The sequence below is a fragment of the Dermochelys coriacea genome, chromosome 1 (assembly GCF_009764565.3).
Source record: "Dermochelys coriacea isolate rDerCor1 chromosome 1, rDerCor1.pri.v4, whole genome shotgun sequence".
Taxonomy (NCBI): Eukaryota; Metazoa; Chordata; order Testudines; family Dermochelyidae; genus Dermochelys; species Dermochelys coriacea.
In genome coordinates this window covers 133,296,155-133,320,726 of record NC_050068.2, presented here as the reverse complement: position 1 = coordinate 133,320,726, position 24,572 = coordinate 133,296,155, and the positions used below count along the sequence as shown (strand labels likewise).

The 24,572-nt window shown below is 42.0% G+C and overlaps 1 protein-coding gene across 2 annotated transcripts in view; it reads left to right on the top strand.

Moving 5' to 3' along the window:
- Positions 1–24,572, top strand: part of ARHGAP6 (Rho GTPase activating protein 6) — a 516,937-nt gene that overhangs the window by 246,665 nt on the left and 245,700 nt on the right. The window contains exon 1 of one of the 2 annotated variants that reach the window (XM_038375033.2): positions 3,962–4,184. The exons of the other annotated variant lie outside the window; for it this stretch is intronic. Within the exon in view, the coding sequence (XP_038230961.1) occupies positions 4,140–4,184 (45 nt within the window). The 5' untranslated portion in view covers positions 3,962–4,139. Of the gene's footprint in view, positions 1–3,961; positions 4,185–24,572 lie in introns of those variants that run through there. 2 annotated transcript variants of the gene reach the window in all.

Genomic DNA, 24,572 nt, shown 5'->3' with positions numbered 1-24,572 from the left:
TTGGCATCTGAATAGTATTGGTGGATTCGGTGGTGTAGGTACATGTTTATTAAGAACTAGATGGAGACCATCAATCCATTTCACAAAGGCCAGCACATAAACTGTAACTTTTCAAAAAGAAAGATTGTTAAAAACAAAGGATTTCTGCAGCATTACCCATAAATATTGATCTCTAACTTGATAAAATTGCATTTTAACTCTTTGTTTTTGAGTTACATAACCATTATCTTTGAGCTCTCTTCCTTTTGTGGAATGTACATACACTGTAACTAAGAGTATGAAAGTTTGGTTAGAAGAGAAATGTGCCAATGCCCTGAGGAAGGAATAAGCAGACAATATCGCTCTTGAGCACTGTCCAGCAGGCAAAAAGGAAGCTTCTGTTCACCCTCCAAGATATGGAGTTAGTTTTTTGATGACACAGGAGAGGTATATAGCCAGCGAAGTGAAGGGATTGTACAAGGAGAAAATTGCATATAATGCTTTACACTTGTTGGGTGCCTTTCACCTGAGGATCCCACTACTGAGTGTTACAACCCATATTTTACAGATGGAGCAAAAAAAGTTATTGAGTAAGCCTAATAGATTTGCTCAAAGTCACACAGTGAGAGTTGGGAGAAGAACCAAGAAGTTCTGAGCCCTGTTTACTATTCTGAGGACTAAACCATATCACCTCCACAATAGAAAGATAGAGTTGGTCTGAGAACTACCCTCTGACCTCATTTAGTATGGCCTCTTAAGCCCTGAGCCTCTGACTGCCTAGAGGAGGTATGCACCTTAGTCAGAAGGACAATGAAGGATGGAGATTTCAGAGTAGCAGCCGTGTTAGTCTGTATTCACAAAAAGAAAAAAGGAGTACTTGTGGCACTTTAGAGACTAACAAATTTATTAGAGCATAAGTGGCCCATTAACACCTCTGCAGTCATGGGAAGGAAGCAGGGAGGGAGGAGCAGCTGTGAGGAGTTCTTAATGGGTTACAGATTGTTGCAATAAGCCATAAATCCAATGTCTCTATTCAGTCCATGATTTTTAGTGTCTAGGAAAGTTATGAATTTAAGCTCCCAAACTCATCTTTTGAAGGTGGCATGCAGGTTTCCTTTGAGGATGAGGGCTGAGAAGATGTAGAGTGATCACTTTGTGAAAAGTGTTCCCCCACAGGTGATGGGGTGTTTCTGTCTTATCACTTTTCTGTCTGAGTTCATTAGAGAGCATAGTCAGTGTCTGGTTTCACCCACATAGTGGCTATTGGGGCATTTAGTGCACTGGATGAGGTACACCACATGTTGTGTAGGACCCATGGATCTTGAAAGGTGTGTTGTGGGGGTTGTTGCTCTATTGCAGTGGAGATGTGTGGAGGTTTTGTATCTGTTCTGGAAGGGTCTGGTGCTGCTTTGAGTTGGTGTGTCCTGGTCTGTGGGGAGCTTGCTTCTGATGATGAGCTTGGACAGGTCAGGGTTGATGTAAGGCCAGAAGAGGAGGTTCAGGAAAGATTTCTTTCAGGATAGGGTCCCTACTGAATACTGGGTTGCTACCTTTCTAATTGCTATTAGCTGGACCCCTGAGGCTCTGCCCTGTACCCTGCTTCCCCCAAGGCCCCACCCCTTCTCCACCTCTTCCCTTGAGGCCCTGCTCTTGCTCAGTCTCTTCTTCCCAAGGCCCCACCCCCATCTCTTGCTCCTTTCCCTCCCTGCTACTTGCTGTATAGTCTCCCTCTCCTCTTCCAGCTGGGCTCCCTCTGCTCTGGAGCCGGGACAGGAGCTGCTGTAGCCAAGTAGGAGCAGGTAGGAGGTGGCCCCAGCTGAGCAGGGGCTGTCACAGGTTAATGATCCCATGCCTCCCCCTGCCCCACAATAACGGACTCTGGGTGTCAAAAATGGGAATCTGGCAACCCTAAATGGCACCTGGACACAGAAGCCAAAACACGGACTACTGGGTAAAACTCGGATGGGTGGCAACCCTAATTGAGTATAGGTTTTAGTTGTTTGATGATACCCCATATGGTTTCCAGTCCGGGGTGTAGGTGACAAGCTCGGGTGGGTGGTTTCTGTATTGAAGCAGGGTCTCTTGGGGTATTTGGGTGGCCCATTCCAGGATATGATCTATTTCTCTGGTAAAGTGATAGTGGTTTTGTGTGTTAAGCTTATATCCAGACCTTCTCCTCAGAGCATATTCTGTGGTATCTGAGTGCCTGGCTGTAGATAACAGATTTCTTGGTGTGTTTTGGGTGGTTACTGGATCTATGAAGATATGTATGGTGATCTGTAGGTTTCCTGTATATAGTTGCCTGTAGGGCTCCATTGTTGAAGCTGATTGTGGTGTCCAGAAAATTGATGCTGGTGTGGGAGTGTTTTATAGGGAGTTTAATGGATGGGTGGTGGTGGTTGAACTTGTGGTGTCAGTCTGAGGGAGTTTAAGTAGTCTGTCCAGAGGATGAAAATATCATCTATGTATCTCGGGTATCTCACTGGCTTCCATGATGCATTTGTCCAGAAATTCTCCTGCAAGGTGGTCCATGAAGAGGTTGGCATATTGAGGAGCCATCCTAGTATTTACGGTTTGGACAAAGTGTGTGGTGTTGAATGTAAAATTGTTATGGGTGAGGATGAAATGGCTGAGTTTGGCAATGTGTTTGGGGTGGATATCTGATGGTTGTCCATTTTATTGCAAATATTTGAGGCAGGCAGCTAAGCTGTCATTTTGAGGATTGCTGTAGAGGGAGGTGACATGGCAAGAATGTTTGTAGAGGAAGTAGGTTGTAATAAGTATGGCTTATTACAACAATTTGTAACCCATTAACAGTTTCCTAGTAGCTCCACCCCCATCCTTTTCTCCCTATGACTGGAAGGCTGTTAACTAGCTATTTCACCTTGAATTGTCTATTGAAATATGTGAATTACTTATGTTAAACAATCCTTTCCCTCTTGTATTGAGCAATGACAGTGGGTACCTACCTTTCCCAGACCTGAAGAAGAGCTCTTTGTAAGCTTTCAGAGGGGTAGCACTGTTAGTCTGCATCAGCAAAAACAACAAGGAGTCCTTGTGGCACCTTAGACTCTCAGCGATTAAAACTACCACCACTGGTTCGGGCTGGGTTTTTTAAATTGAGAGGTCTCTCCCAGCGATAAAGTGTGACTACACTGCCCATGTCACAGCACTGGTGCGGCTGCACCGTAATGTGGGCAGTGTAGACATACCCTAGCAAACGTATTTGGGCATAAGCTTTTGTGGGCTATAACCCACTTCATCAGATGCAACCTGATGAGGGTTATAGCCCACAAAAGCTTATGCCCAAGTACATTTGTTAGTCTTGAAGATGCCACAAGGACTCCTCCTTGTTTTTGCTGGTACAGACTAACATAGCTACCACTCTGAAAATTGTGGGTGAGTGGCTCTTAAAACTAATACTTCCAGAGTTTTAGAGTAGCCCCCAGTTGGGATTTCCAGAGTCCCGCTTTCTAGCAGAAAGTCAGATGGTCACTCTCCTTTAAACACTGCTGGATGGATGGAGTTCAGGCCTCATGCAAATGTAAGTTGAACTGAGAGCAGATGCTTTTGGTGTCTGGGTGTCTGAGCTGGGTCTCCCCTGGCTGGTTTCCCCCCCTTCTAACGTGCCTTTTCTTGGGTCTGCTGAATCCTGCGTCGCCAAACCCTTTCTCTTGCCCCCTCCCCGTTGCAGCAAGGAGCCTCTTTTCCCGGCCTCCCCAAGGTAGCAGGACCTGCTAGGACTGAGCCTTCGGGAGGGAGGGAGACAGGCTGGGAGCAGCGGCTGCTGCAGGCAAAGGGCTCTGTCGGGCGCTTCTTGCACCGTGGCTTAATGGGCTCCCGCTGGCTGGGAGTCCCGGGCTCGGGCAAGTGACGGTCTCTTGCCCCTCCCCCCCTTTCTCAGGTGGAGGCGGGCGCAGCCCCGCCCGCTCCCGCCCAGCGCCAGGGGCAGGCCCGGCGGCCGGCTCGGAGCGGGCGAGCCGCTGTGTGGCCGAGCCCGGAAGGAGTCAACCCCCGCCCCGCTCGGGCTGCGCTGGGAGCAGGCGGGGGCGGGGCGAGGCGAGGCGTTGCGGGCGGCTCTGGGCGTAGGATGGTGCCAGAGGCGGCGGGGTTGGAGCCCGCGGGCGCTGCTGCCGGGCTGGGGGGGACTGTCCCCCGCCATGGGAGACTCGGTGTTTCGCGAGAAGCCGGCGCTGCGCTACGCGGTGAGTGGACGCCCGGGGCTGCAGCCGGGCGGGGCACAGGGGCTGGCAGGGCCCGTTCCGGGGATGCGCGGAGGGCTTCCCGCCCGTAGGGCGCCGCCCCCCTTCCCCCGGCAGGGACTTGGCCCCTTTCCCGCCGGTCGCTGCCTGCCTGCCTGGGTGGGTGGGTGGGTGGCCGGCGCAGCTGCGGGCGGGGGAAGAGGGAGGCACCGACTCCCCCGCCAGCGCCAGCGGTCGCGGAGCAGCCAGGCACCCTGCTCGGTCCCGGCCCGCCAGTGCCCCCCGTGGGGCTCTCTGCAGGGCGCCCCCCCCCGGCTCAAACAGCGCCGCGAGCTTGCCCACGCGGGCTGCAAGAGCAGCGTCTGGAGCCAGAGTGGGGATGAGGCTCCTCGGCTGAGCGCCCAGGGGCTGCGCGTGGGGGACCGGTCCCTTTACCTCCTTAATCCGCTGCCTGCCTTGGGTCAGGCAGGCTGGAAGAACGGGAAGAAAACTCCCCAGTTCCTCAGGATCTGCGAGGGGTCAGGAAGCGGGGCCAGCGTTTGCTTGGACAGTGGGTAGTCAGGGAGGGGGCTGGTGGTGGTGTTTTTGTTTTTTCCAGGCGCCACTTTTCATATGAACGCACTTAAGAAGGGGGTTGTGGTGTGGGATTCCATGGGATCCCTCCCGGTTCCCTCTTTCTTTCCTCCCCGCTGAGAGGCCGGCACTGTATGCAACAGCACTGGACTTTGTCAGCTCTCCTGTCTGCCGAGACTAAAGTGCAGGGGAGGGAGGATGCATCGCCTTACAACTAGCCTGGCTCTTTCCGTAGAATGGAAACCAGCAGAAAGCATTACTTACTAAGGGACTTGGTGGTGAGAATTATGTAAATATGCTGTACCATAACATGCACTCAGATAGCATGATGATGGTGTACGGCATAAGAGCTTAAATAGATTAAAATACTAGGGATTTTTTTCTTTGCGGGAGGGGTAACGCTGCCTTTTTTGAGGAGAGGGTGAGATTTGGTTATTTTTAAATAACACCAGGACATTTTTAAAAGCTAGCTGTGTTAGTACAAACTGTTAGTATAATACAAGCCATAACCAGTTCATTTCTTTTTGTAAGGCAACTTTTAGAACTGGGCTGTTCTTATATAATGTACTTTAAAGAAGTGATGCGACTCTTCCTCACAGTCACGTTGGCATTTTGTCCTTTTTTCCTAACAAGTTGAATGAAAGAATGAATTGCCAGTACTTGAAGTCATTTTCAGTTACTGATTCTTTTCCTGCTTCTCTGGCATTTTATGTGATAAGACCATATTGTATCATTTACTTCACAAGAGCTGAGCTCTTGAGAAAACGCTTCCTTTTTACTAGCCTTATTAGGAGCATTTTCTCTGTTTGGGTGAAAAAAGCTACTGTCACCACTGTTTATTGCCTGAAGCCATATGCAAAAGTTAGAATTAAGAACATGCTCATATTTACATTGGTGTAAATCAGGAATAATTCTATTGCCCTCAGTAGAATCACATAGATGTAAATCATGTACAACTGACAGCAGCATTGGGCCTGTAACTTTTATCAGTGTTGGAATTCAGCTGCTAGGAAAACTAGGGACACCCTCTTCCATGTAGTCTGATGTCCAATCGTGAGACAGAATGTGGCACCTTGAACTATTAGGGCTCAACCTCCACGTTATTTCAGCAGTTGTCATTATACAACTTTTATGTTGCACACTTGTTTAAGTGAACATTCAGGAGTGAAGTAGTGTTTGCAACTTTCTTCAGTATGTACTTTTATACTGAGTGTGGGGTTCTGAAAATATTTTCATAACCACTCAATCACAGTATTGCTCCACCACAGATAGTAGACTCAGCTAATGAAGAAGATTCTAAAAGCTGGTTTCTTCTATAGGGATACTTTAAATCTATCCCGGCTTTCTGTAGTGGTAATAAATCTGGTGAACTATTCGGTACTGTCAGTAAATGAGCAATCCCTTTGAAAATCTGATATTCCACTCTTTTCTTTGCTTTTCCATCTTTGGTTGAGAACTGTATATACAGTACCTGTTTACCATGATACATACAGAATCCTATTGGTTTGGTAGGACAATTGCCCCAGTAATATTGAGAAGTTTCTCAAACAGACACAATTTATAGAGACTAGGTGGGTGAGCTAATATTTTGTATTGGGCCAACTTCTGTATAAAAGAAGAGATTAGCTCAGCCCACCTTGTCTCTCTAATATCCTGGAACTAACACAGCTACAACACTGTATGCATAAAATTTGTCTCATACTAGAACTTCTGTTGCTTCCTGTGATCATGTTTGTAAGCCCACCATGAAGCTACCAGCAACAACCATGTTGTTGCTCTTGGTTTGCCACTAGTTCCTTTTTATGTCTGCGGACTGCTGCCATGAAGTTCAAGTCTGCTGTCCTGCAAAGAATCAGGCTCCAGGATCAGCTACATCAGAAAAGTGGCAAGAATGACAACTGTTGTAATTGTGGTGTTTTGTTTGAATTATTCTGCATCATGGTAGAGGAGAAAATTTAATTATAAAAATAAAGTTATCAATAAATCTAATTTCCCTTTTAAAAGACCTAATTGAGCTATATTGTCTGTATGAAAAATGCAAAGGAGGGATAACAGTTTGAGAGCAAGATTTAGATCCTGATCCAGCAAAGCACATATGCATGTGCTTAATTTTAAGCCTGTGAATAATAGTTGACTTCAGGAGTTTAACATTTAAGCACAAGCATAAGTATTTTGTTGGATTGAGGGCTTAGTCACTGCTATTTGAATGTCACTTATTGATATTTTTAATTTTAAATAGTTGTGTGGACTAAATAAAAAAAACATGTTCTTGGACTGTCTTAATGATGATGCAAAATAAAAATTGTGCTCTTACAGTATTTAGCCACAAATATTTATATTAGGACTATATAACAATATTTCTGTTTTTTATTAGGACTGTTTACTTGCGTGCCATTCTTTAAAAAATAAGAGAATAAAATAACACACAGAATATCATTGTAACTCACAAAGTTGATGATATATTTCTAAGCATGTGCTAGGTATAAAAATGTAACCAAAGTGCTGTTGTCCATAAAGAATCAGGTGTAACTACTGTATTTAGTTGAAATTAATATTATAATATGGAAAGTGGGATTGCCTTCTGGGATCACATGACTGTCATTGGGTTTGATCCTTCTCCTTTTGACATTGGTGGGGATTTCTGTGGGAGCAAGATTACCAACTATTTTCTTATTTCACAGCTGTGCTTTGAACTGAATGGTGGAGCCTTTTTACTGAAAAAACACTTCAACTGGTGAACAGTTTATTCTTATCAACTAGTTGGAACATCTTTCCATTTTGAAATCTATTTTTTAAAAGTCAGCTAATGGGAAATTTTGATGTTTTTTCTACAATTGTTCTTTCAGCCTGTTTTCTTGTTTCAACTTAATTCCATTATTACCTCCTAACTATATGATTTGGACCACCCCAAATAATTCCTCTCCCTAGTTGGTGTTTACATCATTGCAGTATTGTAAATACTTGAAGATGCTTATTTCGCCTTGCCAGTTGCTATCTAGCCAAGTAGGACGCTGTAATCTTTCCTCCGAAGCCAATCCCATTAGCCTGTTAATCATCTTTGTTGTTCTCTGCGGAATCCTCTTATTTAATTTCTTTCTGGTATTGAGGAGGTTTAGAGCTGAATACAGTGTTCCAGGTGCTGTTTCACAAGAGCAGAATAAAGGGGGATTGTCACCTACCTGATCTGGGATGGGAAGCCTCTGCCTACTCATTCTTAAATTTATATTCACTTTTGAAATCTTTAATAGCAATTTTTAAAAATGCTACAGCTCCATGTTTTTTATCTTAAATACTTATTAAGCAGCATTATAATATTTACATTATTTTTAAAAGGTCATTGCCAACTTGAAATTGAGTCAATTGAAGATTTAAAAGTAGTTTTAGGCACTACACCTGTTAAGTTCCCGTGGTGGTGAGCATAAATCCCTCCAATGGGCCAGGGTCTAGCCTGAAGATAGTGACTTAACTCAGCCCTGCCCTGAGACATATGCCAGAAGTGGCCAGCCTGGAGGGAGAGGTTGGAGTTATCAGGAGGGACAAGAGATAAAAGGGGCAGGCAGGCCTTGGAGGTGGCTTCCCTGATCAGCAAAACTCCCACTGTTCAACTAGCTAGGAGGGAGAGAGCGAGGGAGCATACTCTCTCAACCTGAGGAAAAGAGAAGGTCTAGTTATTTCATTGCATTTTTTTTTTTTTTGAGGAAAAGAAGGTGGTTCCCCCAGCAATAGTCAGGGACATTCTTTCCGGCCCAGTCTTTGGTCAATTGACACTCAATTGCTGTGGCACTTTCACAGACTCTCTAACTTTTGTACTTTTAAATATTTCTCTCTCCTGTTGCCGTGCACAGGGGAGAATGACTATGCACATAGTGCTTTCCAAAAAAAAGTGTGATATTTAAGTTAGAAGGGTTCTTTAAAACTAAGCTAGGACAGTAAAAATCCATGGTTGAGGAAAATTGAAGTACTTAATTTTTTTTGCAGAATCCTAGACTTATTTTTTAAACAGAGTTGCTTGTACTTCTGGTTTGAAAGTATGCTATCTGATGTCTTGTGTCTGAAGCCCTTCACAGATTGAAACAATAGAACTGTGTGCTACAGACATCTCCCTTTTATTTCAATGGTTATGGTAGATCCCAAGTGTAATTTATTTTAGTGGAATGATAACTTTTTTTTAAAAAAAGATAATTTTTTCAATTACTCAAATAATCAAAGGTGTATTCAACTGTTTTCATGTTGCTATTTCAAATTTAATAGAATTTCAGGATACAAGGAATATTTTCAGCTACATTGCATGAGCAAATTAGCTAGCCCAATTAGCAACAGTTTTTCTGGGCCTGAGCTTCTAGTTTTTACCAATTTAACAAATCTTATTGTCTGCAAAAATGTGGGTTGTTTTTTTTCTGGAGAAAAATGATAGATCATGATTTGAGATTATTGAGCCCAATCTTGCATTCTTTACTTGGGGGCAGAATTCCCATTGACAGCAGTGATTCACAAAATAAAATCATAAGAATTTGGGAAGTGGCTTTTCTGCTAAACTTTATGGGGTATTTATTTATTTTTTTTTAAAGTGAGGAAATGAGAACTTTGTCCCACTCAGCAATGAACCCTATGTCAAGCTTAGAATGATGTTTATGGACACTGAAGTCTGTTCATGTTTCATCAACAATGGAAAGTTTCAGTGACTCTGACCATTAAGAAGCCAGGTTGAAAGAAGAAGAGGTCTCCTCTATTGTAAAGACACAAGATTTTATTCTACTATGTCACAAGCTCTTAGAAAGTTGCAGAGTGAAAGTACAATTCAGTTCAAATGAGTTAATATTTGTACCATGTGGTAAAAATGCTAAATAGTCTTGGCTCTGCATATGCCTGTGTATGAATTTTGTACCTCTTGGTGGTATAGATATTAGGAGACACAACTCACTGATTTTTCTTGCCCTTATACTGGATAATTTATCATTGCAGTGGGATTTATAATCTTTGTGATTGAAGAATTGTCCTTACTGAGGTACTGCTTAATAAATCTGTTTCTGAGCTGAGCTTGAGGATATTAATTCAAATAGGCACAGGAGTTCTTAACTTTAATGTAACCGTCTAGGACTTTAGTAAAATGCTGAAGCCCCAAGTCAATTCACTTGTGTATTAGTACAGTAGAACCTGAGTTACAAACGCCTCAGGAATGGAGGTTGTACATAACTCTGTACAAAAACGTTATGGTGGTTCTTTCAAAGTTTACAACTAAACATTGACTTAATGCAGCTTTGGAACTTTACTATGCCAAAGAAAAATGCTGCTTTTAACCATCTTAATTTAAATGAAACAAGCACAGAAACTGTTCCTTCCCTTGTCAAATCTTTTTTTTAACCTTTGTTTATTTTTTAGTAGTTTATGCTTAAACACAGTGCTGTACTGTATGTTTTTGTTGTCTCTGCTGCCTGATTGCATACTTCTAGTTCTAAATGGTGTGTGGCTGACCAGTCATTTCATAAATCTGGAGTTTGTAACTCTGAGGTTTGACTGTATAGGTCAAAGTAATTTAATTTTTTTAAAAAAATGTTTAAGAGTATATTTGGTGGTTAAATTTCATGAAAACAAATGGGATGTTTGCATTGTTTTCACTTATCTGTATCCTGTTATAAAGTAATAGCAAACATTTACACTGTGTATACCCCTGTAACTAAATAACCCATCAAATGAGAAAGAAGCCTTGTGTAATGCAAATGAAGAACTTTAACAGAAAGTGCTAATTTCAAAACAAGTGGTCGTTGTGTGTGATGATCGGAGGTCACAGACTCAAAATGCATTCCTCACTCTGTCATCAAAGGAAATGCCCAGGTGGGTAGTGGTGTTGTCTACTTGTTCTCTGTGAGAAGCTATAAGTATGGATTCAAGGAAAGATTTGGCATCTCTGGACTGTTTGGACTCTTATAAAGAAGTGTACCAGATGCAAGTTGAAGTTCCCCAGAGACAATCTGGGTACCCTGAGGGGACTTTTGGGAAACTGGCTGTTTGTTGCATCGCTGCCACCATTTGGAATTGTAAACGGTGACTCATCTGTGCATGTGTTTTGCCTGCTTTAACCTCTCAGTGACTCTTGTATCCTTTTCTTGGCTAGCGAACTTTTGGTTGGTTTACTGTGGAATTGGCTATCAGCATTGTCTTTGGTGTGGGATCTAGAGTGCCAGTTAATCTGGGGTGAGTGACTGGTTTCTTGGGACTGGGAACCGCCTGGTGTGTGTGATGTTTGGTTTGAATGACCTTTTTTATCGTGAGGTCCAGTTTGTAAGGGTGATAGGATGGACTGGAGAGTCGAGGGCGATTGTCTGTGACTCCATGGTGAACTGGTACAGTGATCCATGAGTTAGTTAGTGAAATCTAATTATGGAACACACCACCTGTTTGGGATATCTGCCCTGTTTTCTGGCAGTCTGCCCTGAGGTGGGCACTTACAGTAGGGTGACTAGATGTCCTGACTTTTGTAGGGACAGTCCTGATATCCAGGCCTTTTTCTTATACAGGTGTTTTTCACCCCCATTCCCTGTCCTGATTTTTCACACTTGCTTTCTGGTCACCCTAACTCAGTCATGGGCCACTCCAGACGGTGTGATAAGGAAACTCCAGTATAGTTCATCTCTAATAGGAGATTTGGCCAACCTGCATTAACACAGCTGCTCTGTGAATGAACTTTATAGCACAATATTGTGGAAGTCTGTGCAAGTAGCAGATTCTCACGCAGTTGGTCAGTAGCAGGCTTAGTCCTGGAAGGAAAGTTTGCCTTGTAGATAATGCACAGGTAATGCTGAGAAATCTGGGTTCTATTCCAGGCTCTGCCACACATTCCGCATGCAACTCTGGACAAGTCACTTCACCTTTCTGTGCCTCAGTTTTCCTGTGAACATACTTCCCTGTCTCAGGGAATTGTTTTTGTGGATTAACTCATTAATGCTTGGTAGGTGCTCAGATACTAAGGTGATGTAACAGAAATAAAAATAATAGAATCTGTGGGGTTGGTGTGTTTTATCTAATGATTTGATGGTCCTGTGTTTCAGGTTGTTTTTCCTCTGGAACTCAAACTTTTTAAATCTGCATCTGGGTCAGCATGAGCTGCGACCTTTTTGTTTAGTTTTTACATTTCTTTCAGCCTGGAGAATGAAGTTAGTCACTCTTATGACTATCAGTGCCATAGAAGTATTTGAAGGTATACATTGTCCCCAAATGTGAAATAGTTATGGGTGAGGACAAAGTCACAAAGTTCAGCCACCAGATTAGCTGTGAAAAGGAGTACTTGTGGCACCTTAGAGACTATGCTGTAGCTCACGAAAGCTTATGCTCAAATAAATTTGTTAGTCTCTAAGGTGCCACAAGTACTCCTTTTCACGGCTAACCTGGTGGCTGAACTTTGACTTTGTCCTCACCCATAACTATTTCACATTTGGGGACAATGTATACCTTCAAATCAGTGGCACTGCGATGGGTACCCGCATGGCCCCACGAATACAGACTAACACAGCTGCTACTCTGATAGAAGTATTTAGATAGTCAGTGCAATTTTTCTTTGTTAGTTGCTGGTTATTTTCAGTTTCTGAGCCCTGGTCTACTCTATACTTTAATGTTGGTATAATTAGTCTCTTAAGGGTGTGGAAAATCCACACACCTGAGCGACATAGATATACTGACCTAATCCCCCATGTAGACATTGCTACCACCTCTCAGGGAGGTAAAGAACCTACACTTACGGCAATGGGAGAAACTCTCCTGTTGTCGGCATAGGTAGCATCTTCACTAAGCTCTGCAGTGCAGCTATGCTCTTGCAGCTTTGTGAGGCTACATCTGCACTATGCACCTTACAACAGCATGGCTGTGCCACTGTAGCTGCGCCATTGTAAGGTGCACTGTGTAGCCATGCTCTATTGTGAGGAGAGAGCACTCCTGGTGAGAAAATAAAACCATCTCCAATGAGGGGCAGTAGCTTCTTCCCCGGGAGCATGGCTCCCACCGACAAGACACTGTCCACACCGGTGCTTTTCGCCACTGAAACTTTTGTCGTTCAGGGGTGTTTTTTTTTTTTTTTTTTTTTTTCTTCTTCACACTCCTGAGTGACAAAAGTTTTAGTGATGAAAGTGCCGGTGTAGACACAACCTAAATGTAGACAAGCCCCTAATCTCATGCTTTATTAACACAATACTGCAATGCATAGACTGCAGGAGAATATTTTTATAAATTCCAACAAACATATGTAAAGTCAGGATGTATTTCTTTTGTTGCAGCTTTTGAAAAAGCTTATTGATACAAAATCTTAATTTTGACTCAAAATTGACCTGATACTGTCCCCTTAAGAAACAAAGCAGTTCTATTTGATATGCTTAGCTAAGTCTCTTGAAAACTTTAATTTCATAGTTTGGGTTTCCTCAGTTTTGACTACCAATATACACCTCTGGTTGTTCATTGCTTAGTGTCCTCTGTGGAAATACAGTTCTGTTCTTGTGTTTGAATGCAATACCTGTTTCCATAGTGATGGCCAGCTGAACTTTTATTGGGTCGATGAGGTACATTTAGAGTTCATGTTTGGTCATGTTCATCATTTTCTAACGGTATTTAAGGATACAAGAATGGAAATAAAAGTGCTTCATCTATCCAGGGAATACAGAAGGTGCACACGCAATGTACTCATCACAAAAGGAATAAAAAATCCTTTATAAGTGAAGTCAGGCTGACACATCCATGTTCGTGTTCACTAGCTGTATGGGAGTGTCTCCTCCAGAAGCTCCCATGGGGAATAGCCTGTGCCTTATCAGGATTAACTGGTTTAAAAAAGAAAAATAAGAACTGTTTTCCTTAGTAATGATTGCTATGTAAAACTTTATCGACTCTACACAGTAAAGGATTTCCTGCATATATTTTGTACTAAATCAAAAAAGAGGGTGTTCAGAAAGTGCTGATGAGAAAATGGATACTAAAGCAGCTTTTTTTTTATAGATTGCCTGTAACAATTCTACAGTACTGCAATGTGAATTAAGTTTATTGCAGTTGTATGAGAAGTGTAAGTGTCATAACTATACAAAATGGAGTTTGGTGTTGCTCCAAAAGTGTGTGTCTTTGCATTTTTGTAATACATGTCTGAGTCCTACTTAGAAGTGATACCAGGAGCCTATGGTATCTGCCACTTCATGACCACCTTGATTTGTTTGTCAAAGATTTTGTATGTTGCTTTGTTTGTTTTGGAATGTGCTAACTTTGTAGAGTCTGAGCCTGATTAATGTGTCAGTTACTTTGGTGTAAAACCAGATTAGCTCTGACTTCAGTATCTCTGAAAAGCAGGCTGGTTCAGTTGGTGCCTAAATATTTACAGAATTCAGGCACCTGAAGTTATGTGCCTGAATCCATGTCATACCTGATATACTGCAGGACTAAGATTTTTACATAGGCATAACATCTCAATCTAGTATAATTTTACTGATCAACTTGTAATACAAACTATCATGAATATTGACATCAGTGGCAGTTGATTAGAACTTCTGAAATTAAGCACTTTAATAAATGTGTAAATATGGATTGAGGCACCAAACTTCTGGCACCCAAGTTTGAAAATTTTGGCTTGAATGTTTACATTTCTGGAAGCATGCAGTATTCTTGCAGAACAACACAAACCCTGACATGTATTATTTTGTAATACATGGAAATGTAATATTATTCAAGTTTCTATTTAAACAGCACATCATGAAGAGTTATCAGGATACATTGTTAAGCCTGAATAAAACTGAATAGAGTAAAATTTTTTTTTCCCCCCCATCAGTGTATACAAATCCCTGATCACGTACTGAGGGATGAGTATAAAGTGTGTATTGTACATCTCCATGTCAATGCAGGCTGGACCCTTTTTTACCTGAACAGAGCAGTCTTTTTTTTTGTTTCCAGTCCATTTTGTAAATTGTGCATAGTAATTTCATATTTAAACGCATTTTAAAGTAAAAATGTGAAGATGAAAAGTTGAGAGAAATATTAAGCTGATTAAAGCACTGGGGATATATTAATGCATGTACATGGAAAAACAGCCCATTGGGACCTTGAGAACTATAGCCCCATAGAGTCCATCCCTTGTCTTGCCAAGGTATGTTGTAGGTCTTCAAATGGGTATTCAGGCCAACTTTTAAATTCTGTAATGCTTGCCACTCCCTCTTCCTTTTGGCAAATTATCTCGTGTCCAGTGACCCTCTGGATGAAACAACCTGACTTCTTGCCTTTCATTTATACCATGACCGTAGATATTTCCTTGTTTTCTCTATGGTAAATGGTTCACCTTGTATATCCTATCACACTGGCATTAGTATTTGTATAATTAAATTTCCCTTTAATGGATACTTCATTTTGAGCTTTGGAAGCTTTCCTGCAAAAACTAGGTTTAAATAATAAATGAATGATTTATTTTAGATTAAAAAGTGTAAGTACTGGGGAAGTGGCCACATAATTTAATGAGGTTTTGTATGTTTGCTAGCAGAGTTTGGTGTGAGTGGTTGGGGAAGCCCCTTCACTAGTTATGTCAGAGAGGAAGGAACATACCAAAGTGTGGTATTTTTTCTCATTGAGGGCTTTCATATCACGCTTCCATAGGATTCCTGCTTGTCATCACCCCCTATTAAGTGAATACAAATAGATGCTAGGGGAGACTGATGTGATTTGGCCTGCACTGTCACCAGTATGTATATATGTCAGAGTTACAACTTATGAATATCACAGTTCTTGTGCTCTTCCCCATGCCTAGCAAAAAATAGGCTTAGGTTCAAGCCAAATAAGAAGGAAGCTATTCTAAATAGGAAGTATCTAGAAGACTGAACAAGGGTTCTGACCTGCTCAGATACAGAGAACACAGAAGTACGTGGCTACCAAGTATACCACTTCAATGAAGGCATATTTGTCAACCTGGTTTGCAGTATCAGGATAACTTTGGATTAATTCCTGCTCCTAGATTCTTATCAGAGCTGAGTCATGCAGTCCATCTTGCCACTTTTTGGCTTAAAAGCAGCAATCATTCCTTTCTAATAGAGACCTTTCTTCATCGATCTATGCCCTTGTAATCTCAAGGCTAAATTGCTGCAGTGCTGCCTGCTTGGCCCTACCCACAAAAAACACCTGGAAGCTTCTTTCAGTACAGAATGTAGTGTCATGCAACACTTGTACTTTGCATTGCCCCCCCCCCCACACACACACACTTTGGGCAGTTCTTAAACTCTAGATCCCCTATGTTGATTTGTATTGGCCTATATTGCATGACTCAAAGAAAAGCCTATTGGAAGTTGCATTCTGCCCTAAAGGGAAACCAGGCCAGAATGTAGGGCTACCTTCATAGCAGCATGGTATCATAGAAATGTAGGGCTGAAAGGGACCTTGAGAGGTCATTAAATCCCATTCCCTGAGCTGACGCAGGACGAAGTAAACCTAGACCATCCCTGACAGGTGTTTGGCCAAGCTGTTCCTAAACTCCAATAATAGGGATTCCATAGCCTTTCTTGGAAGCCTATTCCAGAACTCAGCTATCCTTATAGTTAAAGTTTTTCCTAATATCTAATGTCCCTTATTGTGGAGTAAGCCTATTACTACTTGTCCTACTGTCCTCTTTATAAGAACCCTTAACCTATTTGAAGACTATTATAAGGTCCCTTCTCAGTCGTCTTTTCTAAAGATTAAACAAGCCCAGTTCTTCCCCCTCCCCCACCTTTCCTCATAGGTCATGTTTTCTGAACCTTGTATCATTTTCAGCTGAGGCCCCACAGTGCCAAGTAGAGTAGGACAATTGCCTCCTATGTCTGTCTTAGACACTGATGTTAATATGCCACAGAATAATATTAGCCTTTTTCACAACTGCATCACATTGTTGACTTGTATTCAATTTGTGATCCAACAAAATTCCCGGATCCTTTTCAACAGTACTACTGACTAGACAGGTTTCAGAGTAGCAGCCATGTCGGTCTGTATTCGCAAAAAGAAAAGGAGTACTTGTGGCACCTTAGACAAACAAATTTATTTGAGGTAAGCTTTCGTGAGCTACAGCTCACTTCATCGGATGCATTCCATGGAAAATACGTGGTGAGATTTATATACACAGAGAACATGAAACAATGGGTGTTACCATATACACTGTAAGGAGAGTGATCACTTAAGGTGAGCTATTACCGGGGGGGGGGGGGGGGGGGGAAGAGGGGAATCTTTTGTAGTGATAATCAAGGTGGGCCATTTCCAGCAGTTGACAAGAACATCTGAGGGACAGTTATTCCCCATTTTGTAGTTCGTTTTGTTTTTTTTCCCCTTTCTCAGTGTAGTAATTTGCATTTGTCTTTACTGAATTTAACTTTGTTGATTTCAGACCAATTCTCCAATTTGTCAATGTCATTTTGAATTCTAATCCTGTCCACTAAAGTGCTTGAAACCCCTTCCAGCTTGGTGTCATCCACAAATTTCATAAGAGTACTCTCCACTTCAATAATGAAAATATTGATTAGTACTGGACCCCATACAGACCACTAGGACTCCACTAGGTGCATCTACCCAGTTTGACAGTGAATAGTTGATAAATTTCTTGGTATGATCTTTAAACAGATTTAAACAGCACCCACCTTATACTAATTTCATTTAGACACTTCCGTAGTTTTCCTTATGAGTGTCATATGGGACTGTGTCAAAAGCCTTCCTGAAATCAAGATCTATCACATCTACAATAACCCTGTCAAAGAAGGAAATTAGATTGGTTTGGTATGATTAGTTCTTGACAAATGCATGCTGGCTATTCCTTATATCCCTATTGTCTATGTGATTACAAATTTCTTGCTAGTTAGGACCCATGCTAAGAAGTTGTGTGTGTGGTTTTTTTTTTTTTTACAGCTTATGTATATGTAATGCACTGTAATAGATTTTGTGTTCATTTTGATGCATGTTTATGTGCTGTGCCTTTTTCTTGTTTGTTTGGAAATATTTCTCTTGAGGTTATCCACAAGATTACCCAATGACCACATTATGGTTGGTCTGTAAGTAATGGCAGCTACATAGCTACCACCACATCTGAGAGAGATGAGGCTGAATGGTTCCTTGACTGTATAACAGTTAAAAAGCTCTTGTCAGAAGGTATTTAAATTATCTTGTTGAGAGCAAATTGTGTAATTTTGCAGCATTCTTCTTTGTGACAAAATGGCCGATGTTAGTATGGTGGGTCCTGCACTTTTCTTGGCGGGGGCTAAGATGCTACCCCTTGCCCCTGCTTTTGGGGCATCAAGGGCCCCGCTAGTGGCCCAGGAAGGTGGTAAAGGTGGGAAGCGGGGGGAGGGGTCTGGGTTTGCTCCTTACTCTGAGCCTCAACCCCTGCAGGTTCTTACCCTCTTCCCCCTTGGGTGGGGTATCTTGCTTCAGTTATCTGATCTTTCAAGTCTTACAGCACACCTCCATGCTCCAGTCCTTTCTCCTGTCTTCTTCTCCTTGTCTGCCTGAAGCAGGGGGGTTTTATTAGATTCCTGACAGGGCCTTAATTGACTGCAGGTGCTCCAATTAACCTGTAGCCCACCCTCCCTAGTCTATAGAGAACCACACCTTAATTAGCCTTCTGCTTATATATTTCCCCTCTAACGCTGCTCCCTGGTTCTCCTGTATCACAACTTGTAAAGGACAATGGAGGGAGAAATTCCTGTTTATCTTAAGTTACTTATATTTGACAATATAGAAGCTTGTGACGTGCTCAGACAAAACTAGATTTGTCAGTATAATGCCTGATTGTAATTTCTAAGTTATGCTACACTCGGTACATGTAGTATTTTACCTCAGCTCTGGGTTTTGTGAAATTCTTTCCCCTAAAATCCTTTAAGAACAAGTACCTCATTTATAGTGTATTTAAACCATTAAAAAATGGTGGTAGCTGCAGAAGTAGTTAAGCTAAAAAGGACACACCGTTGTCTAGTCTCAGACAAAGTAAATCACCCAGGAGAAAACTGGTGTAAGATGTACTGGTAGGGGTACAGTAGGTGTTGCGTCAACTGTTCCACTGGTGAATGGATGCACAGTGCCTTATTTCGGGTCCCAAAGCATCAAATCAACAGTCAGCTCCATTGCATGTACAGCACTTAGCACAATGGTCCATGACTAGGGATCCTAGGTGCTACAGTAATACAAATCGTAAATAATAATAATTACAATACTCACTATACATTGGGTTCTCAGCATTATTCAGCTTCATTACAGTCAGTTCTACAAAGATGTTAGTGAGGATAGAATTGGTTGTACAATGTTTGCTAGCCCTTAAGGAAAATTCCTATAAAATATAATAGTAAACAATAATCTTTCTGTATCCACCCATCAATTAGTATTTGTAATTTAATAGATACATCTTTGCAATAGAATTCTGAAGGATGGCTCAAAACTCTACAAAAACATCAATCTGCCTACTAAATGTAGGTTTTACAGTAATTTGCAACCCCATGGATTTCACTCCTGTTAATTCCTAGTTTCTCCCTTTCTCTTTGTTTAGTTCTTTCATAGGGACCTGCATGTTTGGATATCAAACATTGTATGTTCATTGGCTCCCCTAGCTTACACAAGTTTATACCCACTTACCATTAGGGAATTTACAGTCTTTCCCAAACCACCTTGAATCTGGCCCATTGATTCTAGGGGATGTCTCCATTTTGGCTTGTAATTCCCAGCTCAAGGAGATGTATCTGCACTAGCTCTGGTTGAGCCAGCATGCGACGACTAGAGTGTATCAACATAGGCGCAAGCAGCAGGAAGCACTAGACACCAGAGTATGATCCTCTGCAAGACACTGGCTACATACTTGGGGTGGCTAGCCCCTTTCTGCTACTCATTGTGCCGCAGGTGGATGCTATTTGTAGCATGCTAGCTCTGTCAGAATTACGGTGGATGTCTCCTTCGAGTCGGAATTTACAGCTCCAGCTCAAAGTGTAGACATACCCTTAGAGTCTAAATTGGTGTAACTCAGACACAGAGTGAAGCACAGCAAGAAAATCAATTAACATATTACTCTCCAGTAAGTCAGCCCTTGCTTTAATATACATCTTTGTCCCACTTTTACTGATACTAGTTTAAACTGCTGTCATGCTCACATGTTGGTGAGTCGATGTAAGTAGGTGTATGTAGATTTTAAATTACACCTTTTTACACATCCTATCTGAATTTTGTTTATAAAGTTTAAGCACCTCTGTGTGGAGCATATTTAGCAGCTTACTCTGTTTCTTGGAGGTTTACAGCTATTAGCAGGGCTCTTTAGACCAAGGGAAGTGACCTCTTGACTGGATGTATTTATTATTTCTCCTGGGAATCTCTTTCCTCTTTGGGAAGAATGGCCGTAGCACACAGTAATATAATACTCTGGAAACAAACTAGTGCAATTATTACTCATGTGTTTTGCAGATTAGTGGGCCTGTCCTGCTCCCAGTGATTTCAGAAGGCACTTCTGTTATGTCTCAGTTTTTTCCTCAAAAAAGGCAGAAAAAACTTTTAGCTGGAATTTTTCATACTGGGTCTAAGGATGAAAGTCAGTTGTTCATTACCTTGAAAAGGTTAGCAAAATTCCATTTGACCAATATTTATGAGAGATCAGAGCCTGGAGATGGGGATAAAATCCAGTCATTTATTTTATGCTTGGATGACTTCCTTTAAAAACTTGAGAATCGCTGTGAACATAGGGCCATATTCCTAAAGGTATTTAGGTGATTACATTTTTAATGTAATCGTGGCTTCAAATACCTGCGTTTGATTATGAAGAATTCCACAAAGAGTGATACTTTCTAAAATATTTTTATAAGGTACTTTGACCTTTTCATAAATCACTTAACTTCCTTTCTTCAATTTCTTCATCTGTAAAATGGGGAAGGTTCAATGAATGTTGTTGTGCGGCTTCACTGGAGAATCAGCCTCTTAATTTCAGTAAGAACTTAAAAGTACAGAACAGCTCTAGGATTGAGCCTAATCTTTGTAAAGTGCTGTGAAAAATGTAGTGTTAAGTATTTTATTATATTCCACATTTCCCCCTGTCACCCCGTCTCATTTGACATTTCCATGCAGGAAATTCATGTGGCAGGGCCTAGGGGTTCAGAGTGTGGGTGGTGGCAGGAGGTTGGGAGGAGAGGTGAGAACTCCAGCAGGGGGTGCGGGCTCTGGGGTGGAGCTGAGGATGCAGGGCTTGGGTTTCAGGCTGCCCAGGATTACAGTGGAGAGAGAGGACTCTCCCTAGCGCTCTCTTCCCCACAGCAGCACGTGGGCTGGGGCCACAGGATAGGCGCCTCTTCGCCAGCTGTGGCAGGTCCAGGGCTGGGTTGGGTTGGAGCCGGTGGGGAGAGCTGCCTCTCCTGGCCGCGGCAGGTCCGGGGCTGGGGGAGTAGCATCTCTCCCTGCCACAGCCCTGAGCGCCCGCACAGCACTTAATAGGCTGCTGTTCGGCCACGCAGCTTAGATGGAATTTAGCTCTAAATCCATGTCACCCTGCTGCTCCTTTGGAGAAAGTGTCATTGCAGGAGCAGCAGAACCTCAGATGTGATTCTCCACTGCTTTTGGGGAAGTCAGAGTGTTCAGCCTAAGGGAACAGGTACATATTTGTCTTTTATTGAAATAAAAATGTTTAATTTAAAACAACACTCTAACATTTTGGAATCTTCCACTCATGTGGGAGAGATTTTCCCCTCCCCCCATCTTCTTTGCCCTACAGCAAACAAAAATTGAATTAAAATCCTGCACGTTGTATGTATGAAAGTCAGGAATTTTAAAATTTCTTCAGCAACTGTAAAAGGAACATGTTCAACATAAAATTCACAGTTCTGGCTTATGTTTTGTACCCATCATACTTACAAGTACAACCTAAGAAGACTGTAACTGGAAGAAATTACATAAACTTCACTGCTCTCCCACCGCCATTTGTTTGTTTTGTCAGTTTCCCAGTTTCCCCTTTACCATCCCTTATAAACATAGGCAGTGGAGCAGAAAAACGTAGCTTTTTTTTTTTTATTTAAATCAGGACATACTACCTAACAGTTTGAAGGAGAGAGACAGAATGAAATCAGAATGGTTCAGAAAGGCTGCATCACCAATGCCAATTTGCTCCTGGTTCCTTCTATGTCCAGACAGAGAACCCACCATTCTCTACCCAGGTCCTGATATGGATTTGCAGAAACTGTGGCCTGCATTTCCCTGTCATAGGAAGCTGGGTTGGGGGAGATCGTGCAGTGTGAGAAGTGCATACTGGTAGAATCTCTCAGGAGGAGGTGGTAGGCTGAAGAGCATGCATATGAGGAATTAATTGAAAATATGCATATGAAGACCTCCACGTTTAAGGAAGAAATCCAGCTGGAGAGGATTGTAGTAGCACCCCTAGGAAAGAAGTAAACTGCTCCTTCACTGGGAGGAACCTGGCTGCTGGTTTCCTCTGGCAGCAGGCAGTGCTCCATCTTTGCACAACCATTCATAGAGAGAAAAATCTGGTATGCTGCCCAGGCAACGAGGGATGAGGAATCTCCCCCCAAAAGGTGGAGGACGAGAAGCAGCCATGAACCCGCTAAGGTTTGGAGAATCTTATCCAGCACTCCCACCAGCCTTCATTTCTTCTTGGAAGTCAGTGGCTCCCACTTAAGTGGGATGGAGGTATGCATCTGCAGGCCTGACCTGGCATCTTGAGAGGTGTATGGCCTGTCGGGTTCATATCTGAGATATTACAGAGGGTCAGCTGGTGCTCTGACTGCTGTTCCATGCTGCTCATAAAACATTAGGAATGGAAGAGACATCAGGAGGTCATCTAGTCCAATCCACTCCTCAAAGCAGGACCAACACCAACTAAATCATCCCAACCAGGGCTTTGTCAAGCCAGGCCTTAAAACCTCTAAGGATGGAGATTCCACCACTTCCCTATGTAACCCATTCCAGTGCTTCACCACCTTCCTAGTGAAATAGTGTTTCCTAATATCCAAGGTAGACCTATCCCACTGCAACTTGAGACCATTGCTTCTTGTTCTGTCATCTGCCACCACTGAGAACAGCCTAGCTCCATCCTCTTTGGGACTCCCTTCAGGTAGTTGAAGGCTGCTATCAAATCCCCCCCTCACTCTTCTCTTTTACAGATGAAATAACCCCAGTTCCCTCAGCCTCTCCTCGTAAATCATGTGCCACAGCCCCCTAATCATTTTCATTGCCCTCTGCTGGACTTTTTTTTTTTTTTTTTTTCCAATTTGTTCACATCCTTTCTGCAGTGGAGGGACCAAAACTGGACTCGGTACTCCATGTGTGGCCTCACCAGTGCCGAATAGAGGGGAATAATCACTTTCCTCGATCTGCTGACAATGCTCATCCATGTGGGCACTCATGATGCTGCAAGGTATGACCCTGAGCAGATCAAAAATGACTACAGGGCTTTGTGAGTAAGGGTGAAGGAGTTGTGTGCACATAGTGATCTCATTGAATCTTCTGGTCCAGGCAGACACACCCATCCTGGAGATAAACATACAAATGTGGACTTGTCACGCTACTGGAATATTGGTGTAGAAGGGTACAGCTTGTCCAGGAAGAACAGGCAGGGGAAGAGGGAGGAGGGTTGCCTTGTATATTAAAGATATATACATTTGCACTGAGGTTGAGATAGAAGGGGGAGGGCAGACCTTTTGAAAGCCTGAGTAAGGAAAAAAGGGGTAAAAAAAAAAGGGTGATGTCATGGTAGGGGTGCACTGTAGACCATCTAACTAGGAAGAAGGGGTAGATGAGACTTTTGAAACAACTAATGAAATCATCAAACACAGGACTTGGTGGTGGGAGACTTCAACTACCCAGACATCTGTTGGGAAAATAATACAGCAAGGCATAGATTATCCAAGTTCTTGGGAATGTATTGGAGACAAGTTTTTATTACAGAAGGTGGAGAAAGCAGCTAGGTGAGAGGCTATTTTGGATTTGATTCTGACAAACAGAGAAACTAGTTGAGAATCTGAGGGTGGAAGGCAGCATGGATGAAAGTGACGTTGAAATTATTCGAGTTCATAATTCTAAGGAATTGCAGGAGGGGAAACAGAATAAAAACCAGGGTGGATCTGACTTAAATTTAGTGATTTAAATAATGATTTAAATCAATTTGTCAGGAAAACTCAATTTAATCATGGATTTCTACATAAAAGTGCATTTTTTTTTATCACCTTAATACATACTCTTCACAACTCCAGAAATAGATGTAGGTTTCATTTTGAAAACTTTTCAGATCAGTTTTACAGCTATATCAGAAAATGAATGATTGTTTGGTTATTTAATTTACCAAAGGTAATCAAAGCAGATATTTATGAAGTCATTGGGAGGTGAACCATCTCCAATTCAACAGGTTAATCATTAATATTTGGAGGATTTTCTTGCCATGCTGTATTAGGAGGAGAACATCACCAAACAGACATTTAAATTGTTTTATTTAACTAAAACAACATTATGTATTCTGGATTTTTTTTTTTCTTCAACAGCAAACACATAATATAACAGAAGAAGCATATGAATTTTTGAATTTAGACATTAAAGCTTTTTAAAATCAGGTTTGTTTTTGTTAAAATTGTTTTTACTGAAATAGTTAAATGAAATTAAATAGACTATGTAAACCAGATCAGCATGAAAAACTTAAAATATTGGCTTTTGCAAATAACTCGGTTGTCTTCACCTTCATTTTCCTGTTTGTTCATAATCTGGCTTTCCTGCTTTTTCAGGTCCCAAAACAATTTCTCAGTTTGGAATGAATTAGTCCAAAGGAAGAAAATATTCTTTCTAGACGGGCAGAAGAAGCTACTGCTGTTAAAATGAGATTATCACTTTAGC